Below are 16,924 nucleotides of genomic sequence, written 5' to 3'. Positions count from 1 at the left end.
GGACTCCTCCCACTGAATACAGACCTTTTTCAGGCCCCTGGAAAGTATCTGCAGGTGAATATTCAGGGTCAGTGTACGCTAATATTTTAATATTTGCACCATCCCGACTTCATAAACTGCTACTTAAATAGCAGCTTTGAAGTTTAAAACACTGTCATTTTTGTTTGAGAAGGTTCTAAAACAGCTTTGTGAAGGGGCTTTTTTTGTTTATGCTAAAAGAAATCATCTATTTTTTTTGTATTTGTCTCTCCCAGTTTATAGTCATAACTATTCCATTACTTAGTGAGTCCAAGAAGAGACCAACCTCAGTTTTTTTGGAACGGAAAAAAACCCATCAAGCAATTATATCGGTCAGAAATAGCACCTACTGTGGAAATGTTGTAAGATAAAAGGCATCTTACAACATGCTGAAACTGACCCCTTGTTGAAACTTGTACAGGATTTCCTACCCTGGGCAGAGAATAACCTGCAATGAGAAGTTTCATATGAGAATTCAGCTCAATTTGGCGGGTTGGTTTTTTTCCTCGAACAAAATAATTTATTTTTGTTTAAAATACAAAAATTATATCACTGCAAAAAAACATTGTTCCACAACAGCATGTTATAAAAGTCTGTGCTTCAGCTATCTGACTGCTTCCGTAAAGTCAGTTTCAAACCAGTGCACCGGCAGCGTATTGCACTGGATAGACGCTTACCACCTCCCCGTGCAGACGTAACTGGGAATACTGACGGCGTACACCAAGTGCAGAGCCTACATAAATTAGCTAACATTTTAAAAGGAACTGTTTTAAAGCAGATACTTTTTCAATGAAGCAGGCCATAATTCCAGTTACATACAGTATTCTTACACTCAGCAGAGTAATGCTTATCTCTGTGATGTTAGTGTTAATCGAATTTAGAACCAGGAACACAAAATCATTTCCAACTCAAGTCAGGATTATTGCACTGAGCAAATAATTTTTACAACATTGGTAATTTTATTCTAGACTATAAATTATTATATCTTCTGCATTACTCTGTTCTGTCTTACACGGTATAGACTTTGAACTGAATGGTTGTTTTTCCCAGCAATCAAACAAGGTAAATAAATGTGATATATTAGTACATCATCCCACCACTATGCATATGGTGCACATTAAAGTTGTATTCATTTACCATATGAATATAATTCCTTTTACCACATCAACTATGAGTTACAAGTTGTAAATATAGCATTGTTTTTCCTGGAACTCAAAGGTCTGCATTACATCATGAAACACTAAATATATTTATCCTTCTGGAGAATTTCATGCGTATAGTTTTAGTGACACCTGAAGCTGGATACTGCCAAAAAAGCAGCATCAAAACTCTTTCTCTGTTTCCAGTCTCAGAATACACACTGCCTTCACTTACATCTGGACTGTGCCTCAAAACTTGAAATCAAGGATGATACAGATGCTGTAGGACATACATTGAGCCAAACCAAATATTTAACACACACAAACTTACATGCTCATCAGTACCAAATCACTACAGCTATTGAAATACTTTCTGAACCATCAGTGGGTGCAATTGCAAGTTCCTTTCAACGAAGACCCTGCCTCGTATCTAACTATGACATGACTTTCTTGGCATTATATAAATACAGAATCATACTGCCTATGCAGCTTCACTGCAGATTTCCAGATATACCCAAACACATCCACCTGTTCTACCTCATCTTTTTTCAGTTTAAATATCTGGAGGCTAGAACCATCATTTCTATGTGATTTACAGAGTACCTGGAGGAATGAGGCCTCAATCTCTTTGAGGTATCAATGTGGTACAGTTTAAAAATGAAACGACAGTGACCTTTTGTAGCTCTGTAATGTAAGGCTCTGTTCTAGATTCATGCTGCACTGGCTAGAGCGGTGCCCTGTGAAGATACAGGGAATTGTAGGATCAATTACATCAGCAGAGCCTCTGACCACTGAGCCTCCATAAGGCTTTCAAGGCCAACATCAAATAATACTCTTAGGCAGACGACTATTCAGTGCTTGCTACCCTTTTCCAAACCTGTTACGGATACTTTTTTAAGTCTTGTGAGTCTTCTCTATGAAATAAATTTTACTGAATTTGACTTACAACAGGAACAGAAAAATTTAATATTCACTTGCTAAACCTCTAGTGAAAAAGAAAAAAGTATTCCATTTCTTTTTACAGTCACATTTAACAAAACACTCCTGCCCTATTTGTATTTCAGTTCATGTGTTAACTTTCAATTCACAATGTATTTTCCCATGATAATTTTAACAAAAAGGATAAAAATTGTACTAGAAATGAAACAATTTTTTTTTTCCCACAAAATATGCGATTATATATTTTTTTAAATACTTTACTAGGCAGAGCTTTGGAGTCAGTCCCAAGATCAGCTTCTAACTCAAAGCCAGCAGATGGTGCTGAAGGATTCTTGCTTTACATACAACATTGTGCTACTCTGTCCAGCCATTTTTGAGAAACAAAGAATGTTTGTTTTGTCTGCAGTTAAACAGTGTTAAAATAATACTGAACTCTTTACTGGCTTTTTTTGAAGAAGGCTTCACACAATAATGTAATGTGTGTAGGGGCTAAAAAGAAATGTGCTGTTGGAAATGGAAAGGAGCACACACAGACTGTTTTTAAACTCTCAGTGCTGTAGTACCATAGAGCAACACTTAACAGACTGACTACAGCGAACAGCACCTATTGCCTTAATAGCTGCAGCAATTCTAAACATACTGTAGTATTTGCAGGCTCTGCAAATGTTTAGCTATTATGGTAGACCACAATTTGATAGAAATTAACAGTAATAGCAGAATTTCCATTACTAACAATTACTGATTTATGGACATCTTGATACCCCTACTACTTAGCAAGATAAATGCAAAAGGGAACAATGACAGATAGGATTTCTACAACTACTTCCCAAATTTTTTTTTTTTTTTTTTTTTTTAAGAAAAGAAGCTGTTATGCAGACTGCTTCCAAAATTATTATATTTGTTAAGGAAATAGCCATTAAAATGCTACATAAATATTTATGCTATAAACATCATTTAGAAACATAGAACTTCTTATGTTCTCTACTATCACTGGTTTTGAAAGTGAAAATAAGTCCAGATCATGCTGAAACTTGAGAACCAAGACACAGGTTAATTCAAGATGACGATAAGGATGGGGAAGAAAGTGAAGAGGGTTTTTTTTGCTCCTAAGTTAACAGCAGATATATGACCTGCTTGAAATCAATTTGACTATTCACTGTGTACAGAGGCAAGCACGTATGTAAACCTTCATAGCATTCAGGTTTACAGGATTAATGTATCTAAGTACAAAGAAATTATTACTTATTACATTACTCTTTAGTCAGCTGACACAAAGATGCTCATCACATCATATTTTCAAATTTAAATCACCTGCATTATCCACCTCAGTAATTAATTATCAAGCACTCACTTATACAAAGTTTAGATTTTCAAACTGAAAAATATGTGTAGCAATTGATGAGATACAAATGGGGTTTTTTGCTATGATTACTAATACAATTAAAACTAATGATTTATCTAGATTCAAGACCATAGTTTAATTTAATTTTAATGTTAATTGACAAAAGGTCTTTCAGGTATTCAAATACTTACTTAGGAATTGTAGCTATAAAAAACACAAACAAAACACACCTTTTTTTAAAAATAGCTCAGATAGTAGCTAGAGTGTTCTTCAGCAAGATAGGAAACTGGTGATTAAACTGTGAATCCTTTGAAAGATCTTGTATTTTGTAAATTGAAAAGATTATGTATTTTAAAAATTTGTATCTGAGGAAGTTATTCTACATGTTAGCAAAAGTGTTCAATGAATCCTCTCAAGTAAATCTCCGTTAAATCCACTAATTTATTTTTTAAGTAGGAAATCACATGCTTACATTCACACACGTGCCCTGCTACACAGCTACGCTACCAGAAGCACTTAATTTCTCTAACACACATCAGAAAACCCCAATACAAGTACCCTCTAAAAAATATAAAACTATGCGATGAAAGCAGGCCCGTAATCCTTGTGATGCAAATGTGATACATACAGAGAGTAACATTTTCTGCTTTCATGGGCTAACATAAAAGACGTGTTATAATTTGTTTTATTCACATGTGTTTGGAAGATCAATGCAATAACTCAAAAGAGATCACATTAGTATTAGTAATAGTTATACACAGACTACATTTCATTAGTACTGAATACTTTTATTGGTTAGGCCTTAATTTCATTAGGTAAATAAAATTTCTAAATTAGATACCTCTTTATATTTCAAAATATGCAAACTAAAAAACAACTGTGAACACATCTGTAGAAATTCTGAAAGCAACAGAACAGTCTCTCCATATTCTATGAATAAAGCGCCAGACTAGCAGAAAAGCGCTTTATCTTCAGCTCGACTATGGGAATGCCTATCACTTTATAAGCATAAACAATATTAAGACAATTAAATTCAGCACTGTAAACCTTGCCTCCAAGAAAGTACATCCAAATAAAGTAATTACAGTGAAGAAACCAAAACTTTGAAGACACAGATTGACATTCACTAATCTGATTAGCCTCTACCTGGTAAGCATAGGTGAGGGATCATTAAGAAGGAGCATTAGAGAAAAAGGGATATTCCAGCTACAAAGACATTTACTGGTAAAGGGATACAACAAGTATGTGCATAGCAAGCAATCTGGTGACAGTTTTTAATATATAAACAACAGCTACAGATGACCTTCTTGATATGATTATAACCAGTATCACAAAACAGATCAGAAACATGGTGATGAAAGGAATTTAGATGAAAATGGGGTAGATGTGAGAGTGTTCAATATGCTTTGTAAGGGAAAGAAGAAGGACAAGAAAATTTTTTTAAGCATTTTGGGAAGACAAGTTTCAATAGATACAGAACATTGTTCTGTAGGATCTCATGGGAAGTTAAGTCTACAGATAACAAAGGTAATAAGGATACCAGCAAAACCACTCTCACACAGCGGAAGAGTAAGTTGGACAAGAAAATACCAGCTGGCACAACTGAAAGTTGTCCAGTGACTGTAAACACAGGAAAGTCAGGCAGAAAGATCAAAATAAGGGAGATTTTTCTGAACCAGTGTAAAAGACAAGGTATGAGCAAGCAGGGACAAAACCAGGATACCCAAGCATAGATGAGATGCAATTAACAATGACCGAAGGAGTAAAAGTCATTCTATAAGCAGAAAAATATATTTTCAGGAGAAGTTGGCCTGTAATTAAGAGCAATCAATACTAATAGATGACATCACACATTTGAAAGTATTTCCATTAAAAAAAAAAAAAGTCAGTTGGCCTTCAATAAAAAGGCAAACTGCAGTCAGGCAGCAAGCACAAGTAAAAGCAGCAATGAAAACTGTTGGCTCAATTAGAGAATACCTAAATCTGGTAAATGTTTAGAACTCTATTTGCCTGATAATACTGATTGGTGGATATTGTGAAAATGAAACTAAACAGTCCCAGAGGAGTAACTGTTGATTTATGGATATTGGGTGAGGTTCTGTAAGTCTAAAAAGAAGTCTTGTGTTCTTTAAGAAGCAGGAAAACTGAGAAATTAGTCTGCTTAATCCCAACATAGAGCAAAAATACTGGCAGAACATCTATCTCTTTATACACACACACAATCTCCTAGAAGAAAACAAGGAGATGAGTAACAGCTTATTTGGATTTATTATGAACAAATCACGTCAAAGCAATTTTTTTTTCGTGCAATGGCAGAAGAACAGGACTTGTGTTCAGGAAGACATCATATAGTTTTACTTTAGTAAGGACTCTGGCACTTTCTCACACGGGAAATTTCTGAAGGAAAACAGGGAGGCATACGTTCAGAAGACACTACTATACATCAGACTAAAAGCTAGTTGGAAAGCTACATTCAGAAAATTCAAAATGGTAAATGTATCAAGGGGCATCCCTGAAAACAAGTATTTTCTTTGATGACCAATTTGACAGGGTCATGAGTTGCTGCAAGTCTGCTGGAGGACAGGATTCAAAATGAGTTTGACAAATTTGAGAAAGAGTCTAAAAAGAATACAATTCAGAAAGTTTAAAGACAGGATTCCACAGTCAAGCTACACAGAGGAGCAGAAACAATTGAGCAGATGGCGGTTCATTGGAAAACACTGAAATTTCTATTGGCTGATACACTTAAAGAACAGGGACAAGAAAAGTCCTGGTCTGTAAACCAGGTTGTTTTCTACCTATTACTGGAAAGGCTTCAACTGCGTTGCTGGGTCTACTTTGAGGAAGATACCAACTGAAGAGGAGAGGAACACACAAAAAATCAGAGGTCTAGGAAAACATGATTTAGGGCAAAAGACAGAAAGATTTGGGTTATTAAATCTAGAAGTAAAGAATTGCAGGTTGTGGTAATCCAGATAACTGGAAGCTGTTGCAAGGAGGAAATAAACAATCTGTTCTCTACACAAAGATTAAATATACAAGAAATGACAGAGCACAACTGCTGCAAAAAAGAACTGGATACTAGGCTGATCACTTGGAAAAGACTGCTAATGATAGGGTTTCTAAGGCCCCAAAATGTATTTTCTTTTTTAGCAGAAAGTTGGATAAGCAACAGTCAAAAATGCTTTTGGTGCAGTCAAGCCTTTTTTGGGAAAAGACACTACATCAGGTGACCAAAATTCCTGCCTGCCCTGTTTCCTATGGTTCTGAGATTACAAAGTAAAATGCAACCCCTCAACCTTGGAAATGTCCAAACACTAAGAGTTGCCACTTGAGCTTCAAAGTGAGAGTGGGATCTGAAGGTAATGCACACCATTTGTATGCAAATGAATCCTCTCATCTCTTTTCTCCAGCCATCACGAGCAGTTCCTCCCCTCACCCCCCACTTCTCGCCTCCCCTCCACCTCCATGGCTGGGACACGGCATCTTTCGGCAAGTACACCGCCCTCTCCCAGTAACCCCTCCGCATTCTACCACGTTATTCAGGAACATAAGTCCCGAGGCATAATGTCACATCCCCAAGTGGTACCTTGCTATTAGATCAGAGCCTCTAAATATGCAAAAGCCAACCCTGTGATACAGATCACACGTGGACTTCAAGGGGAGCCAAGGCGAGGGTTACATCCTCTTCCTCCTACCTCCCCCACCTCCCCAAAGCAACCCACATGCCAAGGAGAGAAAAATAAAAGCCCCTTAAGCTATCCAAAGCGACTTTACATCTCCATAGTAAATTATGCTAATTAATGTGAGCTCAAAATGGCCCAGGGCTATCCTAAAGGATACAACTATTTCAGATCCTCTGCTCTGTTCTGAATTATTCCTAGGCTTGGTCAGAAATTGTCCGCAGAAACATTTCTGCATCAGAAAAAGCCTGTGCACCACAGCGAAGTACTGCCACGCTTCTACATATTCAAAACTAATTAATTTAGAAAGGAAAAAAACCTACATTTGATCAAAGAGCATGGAGAAATATTTTTTGAATTTCAGGTTTTAATTTGAGAAGGAAAAAAGGACTTAACCCAAATGTAATCAAGCTGTTTCGTGAAGAAGAAAAATAGTTTCCAGCAGATGTGTCCCATGTAGGAATTTCATATCTTTGAGATTTAAATTCATTAAATTTGGTTTATACTGATCAATGCATTTGAGAGTTATTAGGGAGAAACTAAACAGACAGCAAGACTGCACAGGTACAATTTCTTTAAGAAGTCAGCTTAAAAGTTAAAAAATAAAGAATGCAAATAATGAATATTTTGCTAACATATTTTTTCTTTTAAACCAAAAACATAAAGAATTTTTTCATTCAGTCCAGTTGGCCAGAAAATTGTCCTTGATGAAGAGTATAAAACAAAACACTTATTTGTCACGTATGCCAAAGCCCACCTGGCTTGTCAGCTTGAGTTAAGTACCATTCAGTAACATGAATATATGCAGCCAGAGATCAAGAGCTCAGTCCTTCCTAAAGTAACAAAAACAGGTAAAGGAATGCAAATAAAATGCAACTGGCAGAGTAATGGGTGCCCAACGGGATAGTATTTAGGGTAGCTTGATCATACTGCTGACTGATGTATATATCAGAGGCAACAGGTACTACGAAAGGAGGAAAGAAATGCTCCTGGTTTATATTATTTCTGTGGAAAGTACTCTGGCATCATGATTTGGTACAGTGCTGCTGGGCGCATGTTGCTGTGAAGTCATTTTAAGATAGAAATTAGAGATAATAAATAGAGGGGGAAAAAAGGAAAGAAGTATCAACTGTGAGAGTATCTAAATTTACAATAATTCTCATTGAAAGCATGAATAAACTGTATTTTGAGGTAAAAAAGTCATAAACGTTAAATACAACAAGACATCAGACAAGTTAAATATCCAGCATCCCACAGATGAATGGAAGTTACAGCTGCAGTAACAGGGCTCAAAACCCAACAACCCTGCTGGTGCTTCCCATTTCTCACAAAATCAGAACTAAGCAGAAACAGCTCTTTTTATTTGCCTTTTCAAAAAAAAATTTGACTGAACAGAGATGCCTATAGAAAGCTGTTTCTGGGAAAAATTAAACCTCACAGATTACCATCTCTTTGAAGCAGAAACTGTCTTTTACTATACACATGTCTAGGCCTACGTATAGCGCCACGAGATTCCAATTCGTAACAAAGGCTTTCAGGCATGCTATGTCACAAAAAAAAGCTACATAATGGCAACTAGTAAACACTGGAGCCACTGCACGTCCCTAAAAGCACAAGTTTAATAGGACTGCAAAGAGACTTGCCAGGTAGCTGTTGTTTGATGTTAAACAGTAGTTAAAATAGCCTACTACCAACTTTGAAAACTGCAAAATTTTACTACGTTAGAAATTTGCATCAGAGAAGACAGTCAACAGATTATAACAAAATCTACCTATTCCATTGAGATACTAGGTAGAAAAAATCTCAGCATGTGATCTGTTAAGGTCATACAGGAGCCTTAAGCCTCAAGGTCTTGTTCACAAAGAAGTCAAGTCTGGCAAACACTCAACAAAAACAACTTCTCAGGACTGGCTTAGGAATCAGCAAAGATGGGCCGCACCTTCAGGCCTTGAAAACACTATGAGACACCTACAAATGTTCATTGCTTCACATGAGTAAAATACTTAGGGTTTTCTTCCTAGAAAGGCAGTTCTGCTCTTTAGAATTCAGAAGCTTGCTTGACTGTCAAGCTTTTTAAGTTTCTTTCATGGAATTTCCAAGTTTACAAGTTCTGCAAAAGAGCAGAGTTTGCATTTTCTTTAAACTGACAGATTGCAAAATACGTATATTCACAGAGATTTTTGTCCCTCAACCAAAGCCATATTTATTTAAAGATGCTGATAATATTTTTCTAGCCACATCATCTCTTGAATCAGATTGTTGAAAGGAAAATGGGGATAGTTTGCTCTCACCTTCTGACTGAAGATTCTGTAACTGTGTCAACTGAACTTCTGTATCGTGTGCAATTTTTGAAGTTTTCACACATAAAATCAAATAATTTGCAAGTTAAATTCAGATACTTATTCTTATATTAATTAGTTATGTTTCTTCAACATAGTTCATGGGATGCAATGTCAGTCAAACCACCTCTTTTTTTTTGACTCAAGTAACTCCAGTTGAGTAACAGATTAAGTATGGAACAGACAGCTTTACCAAATTGATTAATTTGGAAGAGTCAGATATTGTTTACATTATAGGAAATTGTATGCCAATCAATTGGCATGTTATACTTTATTCAAAGGCCAATCATTGGCGTATGTTATAACTGCAACATAAGTCAGACAGAACAACACTTCCTGTTTTCCAGGTGTCCATTTTGTCCTCTGCAGACAGCAGGTATGTTTTTACTAGTATTTAAACAGGATCAGAGATGACCTTGAGTGTATGGCAGAAAACCATACACACAATTCTGAAAACAGAAAGAATATCCTGCTTTGTACCCCTTCTCTTCTTTTTGGCTAAAGAGGGAGAACAAGACAGCTGTTTGGCTATGATGCGCCCCCCTATTCACGTATGTAAGCTCTCATTAGCTGTCTCAAACGGCTCCCATTCCTGTGAACTGCCTCACTCAGGCTTTTTGTCAAGCTGCATGCCTGCTGCCTTCTTCGCTTTGGGCATCAAGAATTATTTTTCTGTGTGGACTGAAACTGGCATAATAAACAAGATCACTTTCTACCTTTCCTGTTGTATAATACAGGCACAGCAGGGTTGGACAGACATAGTGTTTCATTGCCTTCCATAGAAAATTATGATTTAAAAGAGAGACTCTTCATGAGTAAAAGGAGTTGGGATTTCCTGGGAAATGGTGCAAGATGAAAGAGATTAAATTCTTTGGGAAGTGCAAGGTGAGTTTGGGTGGGGCTGGGTTAATCCTGAATTAGGCTGAAGCAGGGTTACTGACTTATTAGTTTGGTTACATGGTGTGAGCCCTGTTGCTTGCACTGGAACCAATTAAAATGCCTAGTATGTGAGAGCAAGGATAAGGCACGTGGCAGTCTACCTAAGTGTTAAATGAAAAAAGTTTTAAGCTTGCTTCTTTCATCTGTCCCACGTGTCTGTCCTACTTTCACCTAAATGTCCTGCTCAAGTCATTACCCATCTCATTACAATGACCCTGGTCTAAGTTAAAATTCTTTGACTGTGTAACTCTATTCATAGTTAAGATGTTGCTATGAGAACCTATACGTGTAAGATTACAGTTGCATCGAATACAGTCTGCACTGGAGCGATGTACAGTCTTGTTTTAAACAACTCCAATGCAGGTATTTAATGAAATTGTCATGTTGAGAGAAAAAGATTTACTCAGACTGAACAGGAAGTACAAAAAATGAGTTCCCTTCTCTCACTCTCTGAGCCACTCCTTCCCAACTGAATGAGTAACAAGAAAAAAAATGTATTTGCAATGTTCACTATCCTGTATCCACAGCAGGAGGGTTGGAACTAGATGATCTTTATGCTCCCTTCCAACCTAAACCATTCTATGATTCTGTAACTTCAAAAATCAGTTGTACTTGTGCTGCAAAGCAAGCACTGTTTACCCTCAATTCTTTAAACTAGAACTGATCACAGCTACAAAAAAAGAAACACTGTATTTTGACCTTAATGTTGCCTGAGATTTTGTCATGCAAAGTGATCACTCAAGCCATTTCTAGACAACATTGTTATTAAACGGGCTTTTCTGGTTTTGCTTACCTCTTGGATTATCACCAACCATATTGGTTTTGCCATTCCAGTACCAGAGCAGCAATGTCGCATCGCGCGATCCTGAGAGAATGTAACAGTTTCCTCCAATATAGGACTCAGAACGAGCAAGACAGGTTACAACATCCCAGTGTCCAAATATTACTTGCATCAGTTTACCTGAAACATATGAAGTTGATTGTTTTAAAACCACACTTTCATTATTTCTAAGGCAAATTAAATACATTATGAAGTATTGTAGAAATATTTTCTTTATTAAACAAATGTTCCAAAAAGAAGTATAGCGGAGAATACTGGGGTTTTTTTCTTGATTTGGTGGAAACTTACTTAAAAGTATAGTAGTCCATACAGTGTGTATAAAAAATATTTACAGTCCATAAATATTATACGTTGTTCAGAGGCAAATCATGCCATGAGGTTTTTTTTTTTTTATATTCTGCATGTTTACATTCACTTTAAATAGAGGAAACATGATGGGATTTGCTTTAAAGGCAAGTTTAGTGATTAAAGTAATAGTAAAAATGCAAATCTGATGATGATGTGGAAAAGAGAATCAAAAAAAAAAAAGCTACAGAACATTTAGAACTACCAAAAGAAATTGGTAGTGTAAGAGCATCTACAGCACTCATTTCCATATGCAGCTTTTGAGCATCTCCTTAAACAGAGAAAAGGAGTTTTTGATGAAAAATTACTCTTGTAATTTTTTAAAAACTCAGTTTCTTCCATCACCACTTAAACAGTTACCAGTTATTTCAACAGCATCTTTTCCTTTTAAGAATTTCTGTAATGTTCAAAAACACTCAGAATACAGACCTGTAAGAATTCTCTTACTTACTGCATGTAGGACAAACGCTTGTACTGGTGATAAAGACATAAACGTTCAAGAGAAAGGAAAGCCTAGGCAGTTAAAAATAAGCCACTCAAGAGTCTGTATAAACATGAATATGACTAATACCTTTTAATCTTAACCAAACAGGATAATATTTTCAGAAAAAAGAACGTAAGTTTGGATGCTCATGCATAGCGGATTTTCATGTGGGAGGGGAAACACATATAAGGTCACCAACAGAGACTGGCTCCTACACAGCAAGTGTCATGTGTCCTGCTGGTTTCTGGATCTGCTAGCAGCACACGTGATCCTATGAAATGAGGATATAAGCACTAAAATCCATCCCACCAGATTTGCTCAAGCCTAGCATGGCACATCTTATAGAGCAGGACTAAAGATACACACACACATTTCTTATGCGCCCACTTGGCCCATTCAGGTAACGTGGGTCAGGACAAACTCTGCATCCAATGGCACAATGAAGTGTGATGTGCGATGCTGCTGATGCATGACCTTGAATTCCTCAGCCCAAATGACCATACACCCATTTGTGCTTTGGGCTGAATAAAGAATGGGGAAGAACAGAAGGGGAAAAGGCTTTGGAAGGATTAACAACACAGGCCAAAAAAGAAATAGGAAATGCAAACTACACTACCTGAAATAAAATGTTCCCAAAAGTGTTTAGAAATAGTAACTAGTAACATGACAAGTAGTAACAAATCAGCATTGACACTTAAATTAAGTGCATCTTAATGACATATTTTGGTGCATGAATTAAAAATAATTAGTCTATAGTATGGCTAGTAGGACGCACTTCATAGCCTCTTTCTATGCAGTACAAAGGCACTGTATTCATATCCAGCCACTAAATAACACTAACTGTAACCAAAAGACTTAAGGGAGTGGCTCAGAGGAAAAGAACAAAAATAATTTTAATAGTCTGATACATAACAGAAGGTCAAAAGGTAATTGCATTAAAGTGGAGAAAACCTGAAAAAAAAAGGTATGAATATCTACCACAAAGGGGAATTACTTTAGTACATTAAGAACAAAACAGAATGACATTAAGTAGATTGAAGTTTGAAATAAATCAGATTTAAAATAAAACACTGACAAAACTTACTAAACAAGTATAATCCTCCAAGAGAAATTGTGAAATAAGGTACTATCACATGAGCCTTTTCTGACTGGAAGGGGCAAAACCCTGGAAGGTACACTTCCTATGCAGATCTACCTTCTGTCAAAGGGAGAGGAACTCAGGGACTGAGTCTTTCACTCATTTCTGTCAGTCTGTAATACCGTTCTGTAGCAGTCACCTCGGCACACTGGGGCTTTCATTTGTGCCACGGGGTCACCTAACTGTCTCAGATGCTGACCAGCCAACAGAGTGAGTCAGAAAAAGTTCCTGAACTTCTCCAGCTAGGAGCAGTGAAACACTCACAGACTGCGTAACCTCATTTTGGCAATATTCAAAAACATCTTACCGAGTGTATGTTTTTCCCTGAAAAGTCAAATTGTCACTTACATGGTTTAGATTTGAGAATAATTTAATTATGTGATATATCTTTCAGGTGTATAGCTGCAGGTATTCAACCACCTGGGGTGATTTACACTTTTAGAACACAAGTTTATGGAATAAACATCACTGAGTTATAGAGATCTCTCTTTCAATTATATTCTGTGTTTATAGGTTTTATTCTAGAAAACAGACATTTTTCAAGGTTATTTGACAGTTGTTCATATACTTGCACTGCCTTGTTAGTTTTACTTTGTTACTCTGCAATCAGTTCCATCAAAACAAGAAATAAGCTTTTGCTCTTTCATGTTAGTAAAAAAAATACTCTCATGAGTTCCTCAACTTTTTTGTTTCCTTTAATATGAGTTGTCCTCTCTACACACTTATATCAAACTTTACCATATGAACTCAGATACCCCTTTTTGACAGAACAAATTTTCTAGTTAATGCTTTATTTGGAGCTGTGCTATGAATAATTAACAGAAAAATAAGACTCAAGTCTGCACTACTGAATCTAAAACGCTGTCTAGAAATCATTCCCACTGCTGGAGGAAGGTTTTATTGTGCTTCTGCTATACTAGCTGTGCTGGGAACTCATGATTTATGTTAAAAGTATTGCCTGCTAAAAAAAACCCAAACAAACCCAAAATCTAATAGAAAAAAGGTTCCCTTTTTGTGCAAGTGCTAAAATGTAATTGAATTCAACACTGTGATCACTTGCCATTATGCATTACTGATCCCATCATCTTTTTCCTTTGCTGTTCTGCTGATTTCAGAGCAAGTATTCCCCTACTACATTCTCATTTTAATTCAAAGCAAAATAAACTACATCTGAATTCAGTGGATATCAGTGAGAGCTAAAGTCGCTGTACTGACAAACAGGAGACACACAGAAGACACAATCTGCAACTTTTTTGACAACTGTATTTTGGTATATAAGCGAATTATCTATGCCTGCTGTATCTGACTTACACACAGGGGGCATAACTTAATGAGATATTTGTAGTTCAGATTGATACAGGACAAAGCTACCAAAATCATACAAGTTCCTTCCATAGGTGTAAAGTAAAATACATCCTTTGACATGAAAGAATTAGTCCTCTATTCATATAAATCAAGAATATACACTGAATATTTATTACTGCTTGCTAACTTTCCTGAAGATCTCCTTTAAATTCACATTTTTATGCAAATTTATTTTCATCAAAGAGAAAATTAAACTAAGAAGGGCCTAACAAGATGTCTGGATAATGAACTGTACGCAGTCAGTATGAAATAAATGGAACTTCTCCTTTATACCTAAGGCTTTAAAATTGCAAAAATGACAGACATGCTAAAATATGCCATGAGATCTAGCCTTAACAGATCTTCATTAAAGACCATCCTGTTTTGTTAAACACTTTGGTTTGCTGAGTGTGAACAACACTATTAACTATTATATTTAAGAAATGATGACAAACATGTAGGATATTCCCTAGGGATTAATAACCTACTGGAAAGCTTGATGGTACACACACATTAACCACACTGGGTCATTAATCCCCACGAAGTACCTCGCAGTGAGGTCACTATTCCCATTATAAGAAAATGAAAGGGAAAAAAAATCCTACCTATTTTTTTCTGGGGCTCCATGGCTTTTAAATTCCTGTAGCTCTTACACTGAAAAATTCTTTTCTATTTAGCATGACACACGCATGACTTCAACGGTTTGGATACATGCCAGCTGACAGACTCATTTAACTGCTGCCCATTGTATCGATCAGTTTTTGTTATATGAAAGAATTAAGTGGCTTCAAATCAATGTTTCTATTATAGCACAGCTTTCAAAGGCTTTCATAAGAATCCCTTCACCAGATTTCAAGACTTCACTTCTGTTGTTATTCTGTGGTGTTTGCCTGTATTTCCTCAAAAAAACCCTCTCTGGTGCTGAAAACCAACCAGAGTTAAATTCAAGTAAGCACTCTAAGAACGATTAATTCTCCAGGTATGCAAAGCTTCACAAAAACTCATTTACTTGTGGGAACTACAGTGTAAGAACAGGCATGCCTGTCATACACATCTGAAGTGTGATGCTATGGCAAAACAGGAGCTGCTTGTCTTACATCCGCCATCATTCAACAACTATGATGGCACACAATACACAGTAGCAGTAGGCAAGAAAATATTTAATAAATATTATTAATGGTGGAATAAATACATACTCTACTGTCTCCCCCACTGCCTCTTCTTTCTTTACTCAAAACAGTAGGTTGACGATTAACAGAAAAATCTTTCAGGCTATTCCCATATTTTAAAAATACATTACCTGAGTCAGTAGAGTAAACTCGGAAACTCTTGTCCCAGAAGCCACAGACCAAGATGTAACGATTATCAGAGGTGATGACAAAACACTGGGAATGTACCTGGATGCTCTGGTCTAAAAGGTCAGTGATTTGCCTTCTGTGCATACCTGTATTGCTGGCTGAACGGGAAGACACAGAAATCAAGAAATTTTAGCATCCATACTCACAGGACAAAAGCATGTTTCAGAAACATACATGCACACCAAAACTACTCCTCACTGCTGTTGCTTGTTTTTTGTGGCAGGGACATATTCTTTGTACTTTTACCATAAAATACCCATTACACTTCTGGGAACAATGCTAATTCCTTGTAGTATATATTCTAAAATAGAAGAAATCCCTTCTTGAAGTCAAATGCAACTGACAAATATAAATGAAAGACTGCAAAAAGGAAAGATACATAAAAATGTAATAAGCTTCCTTTCTCCCTTCTTCTAGTGTAGAAAATGAAAACTAAAGAAACAAAGAGAGGGAATGCAATTATAAGACAGTACATATACATATATGCTATATAGAGGCTCAAATGCAGCAACATAACTATGCTTTCAAAATCATACACAAGACATATCTAAGTGTCATCACTGCAACCTAAAAAAAGAATAACTGCAGTTATTCATCAAGTGTAAACATCACTGTTTACATTTCACACTTTTTTGAGCATTGCACAAAAATTAACCAGCTTATCTCCGCAATCTCCTTTAGGGTTGAGAGAAAATATTTACCCAACTTTGATCACCTGCTGCTTTACTTCCTCAGATAATCTTGCATTGTGGACCCAAAAAATTGACAGGAATCAATTAATGAACACATTTTTCATATAATATAAACATCACTGTTTACATTTCACACTTTTTTGAGCATTGCACAAAAATTAACCAGCTTATCTCCGCAATCTCCTTTAGGGTTGAGAGAAAATATTTACCCAACTTTGATCACCTGCTGCTTTACTTCCTCAGATAATCTTGCATTGTGGACCCAAAAAATTGACAGGAATCAATTAATGAACACATTTTTCATATAATATTTTTTTTAATTT

General features: G+C 36.3%; 1 protein-coding gene across 1 annotated transcript in view; it reads right to left on the bottom strand.

Annotated features, from left to right (window-relative positions):
* The window catches only part of LOC104513239 (lipopolysaccharide-responsive and beige-like anchor protein), a 59,153-nt gene that overhangs the window by 16,491 nt on the left and 25,738 nt on the right, over nucleotides 1-16,924 (bottom strand). The window contains 3 exon segments of the mRNA XM_010156525.1: nucleotides 9,030-9,032; nucleotides 11,193-11,360; nucleotides 15,852-16,007. Of these exon segments, the coding sequence (XP_010154827.1) occupies nucleotides 9,030-9,032; nucleotides 11,193-11,360; nucleotides 15,852-16,007 (327 nt within the window).

The sequence above is a fragment of the Eurypyga helias genome, unplaced genomic scaffold (assembly GCF_000690775.1).
Source record: "Eurypyga helias isolate BGI_N326 unplaced genomic scaffold, ASM69077v1 scaffold6868, whole genome shotgun sequence".
Classification (NCBI taxonomy): Eukaryota; Metazoa; Chordata; class Aves; order Eurypygiformes; family Eurypygidae; genus Eurypyga; species Eurypyga helias.
This window is presented reverse-complemented; position numbering and strand designations above follow the sequence as displayed.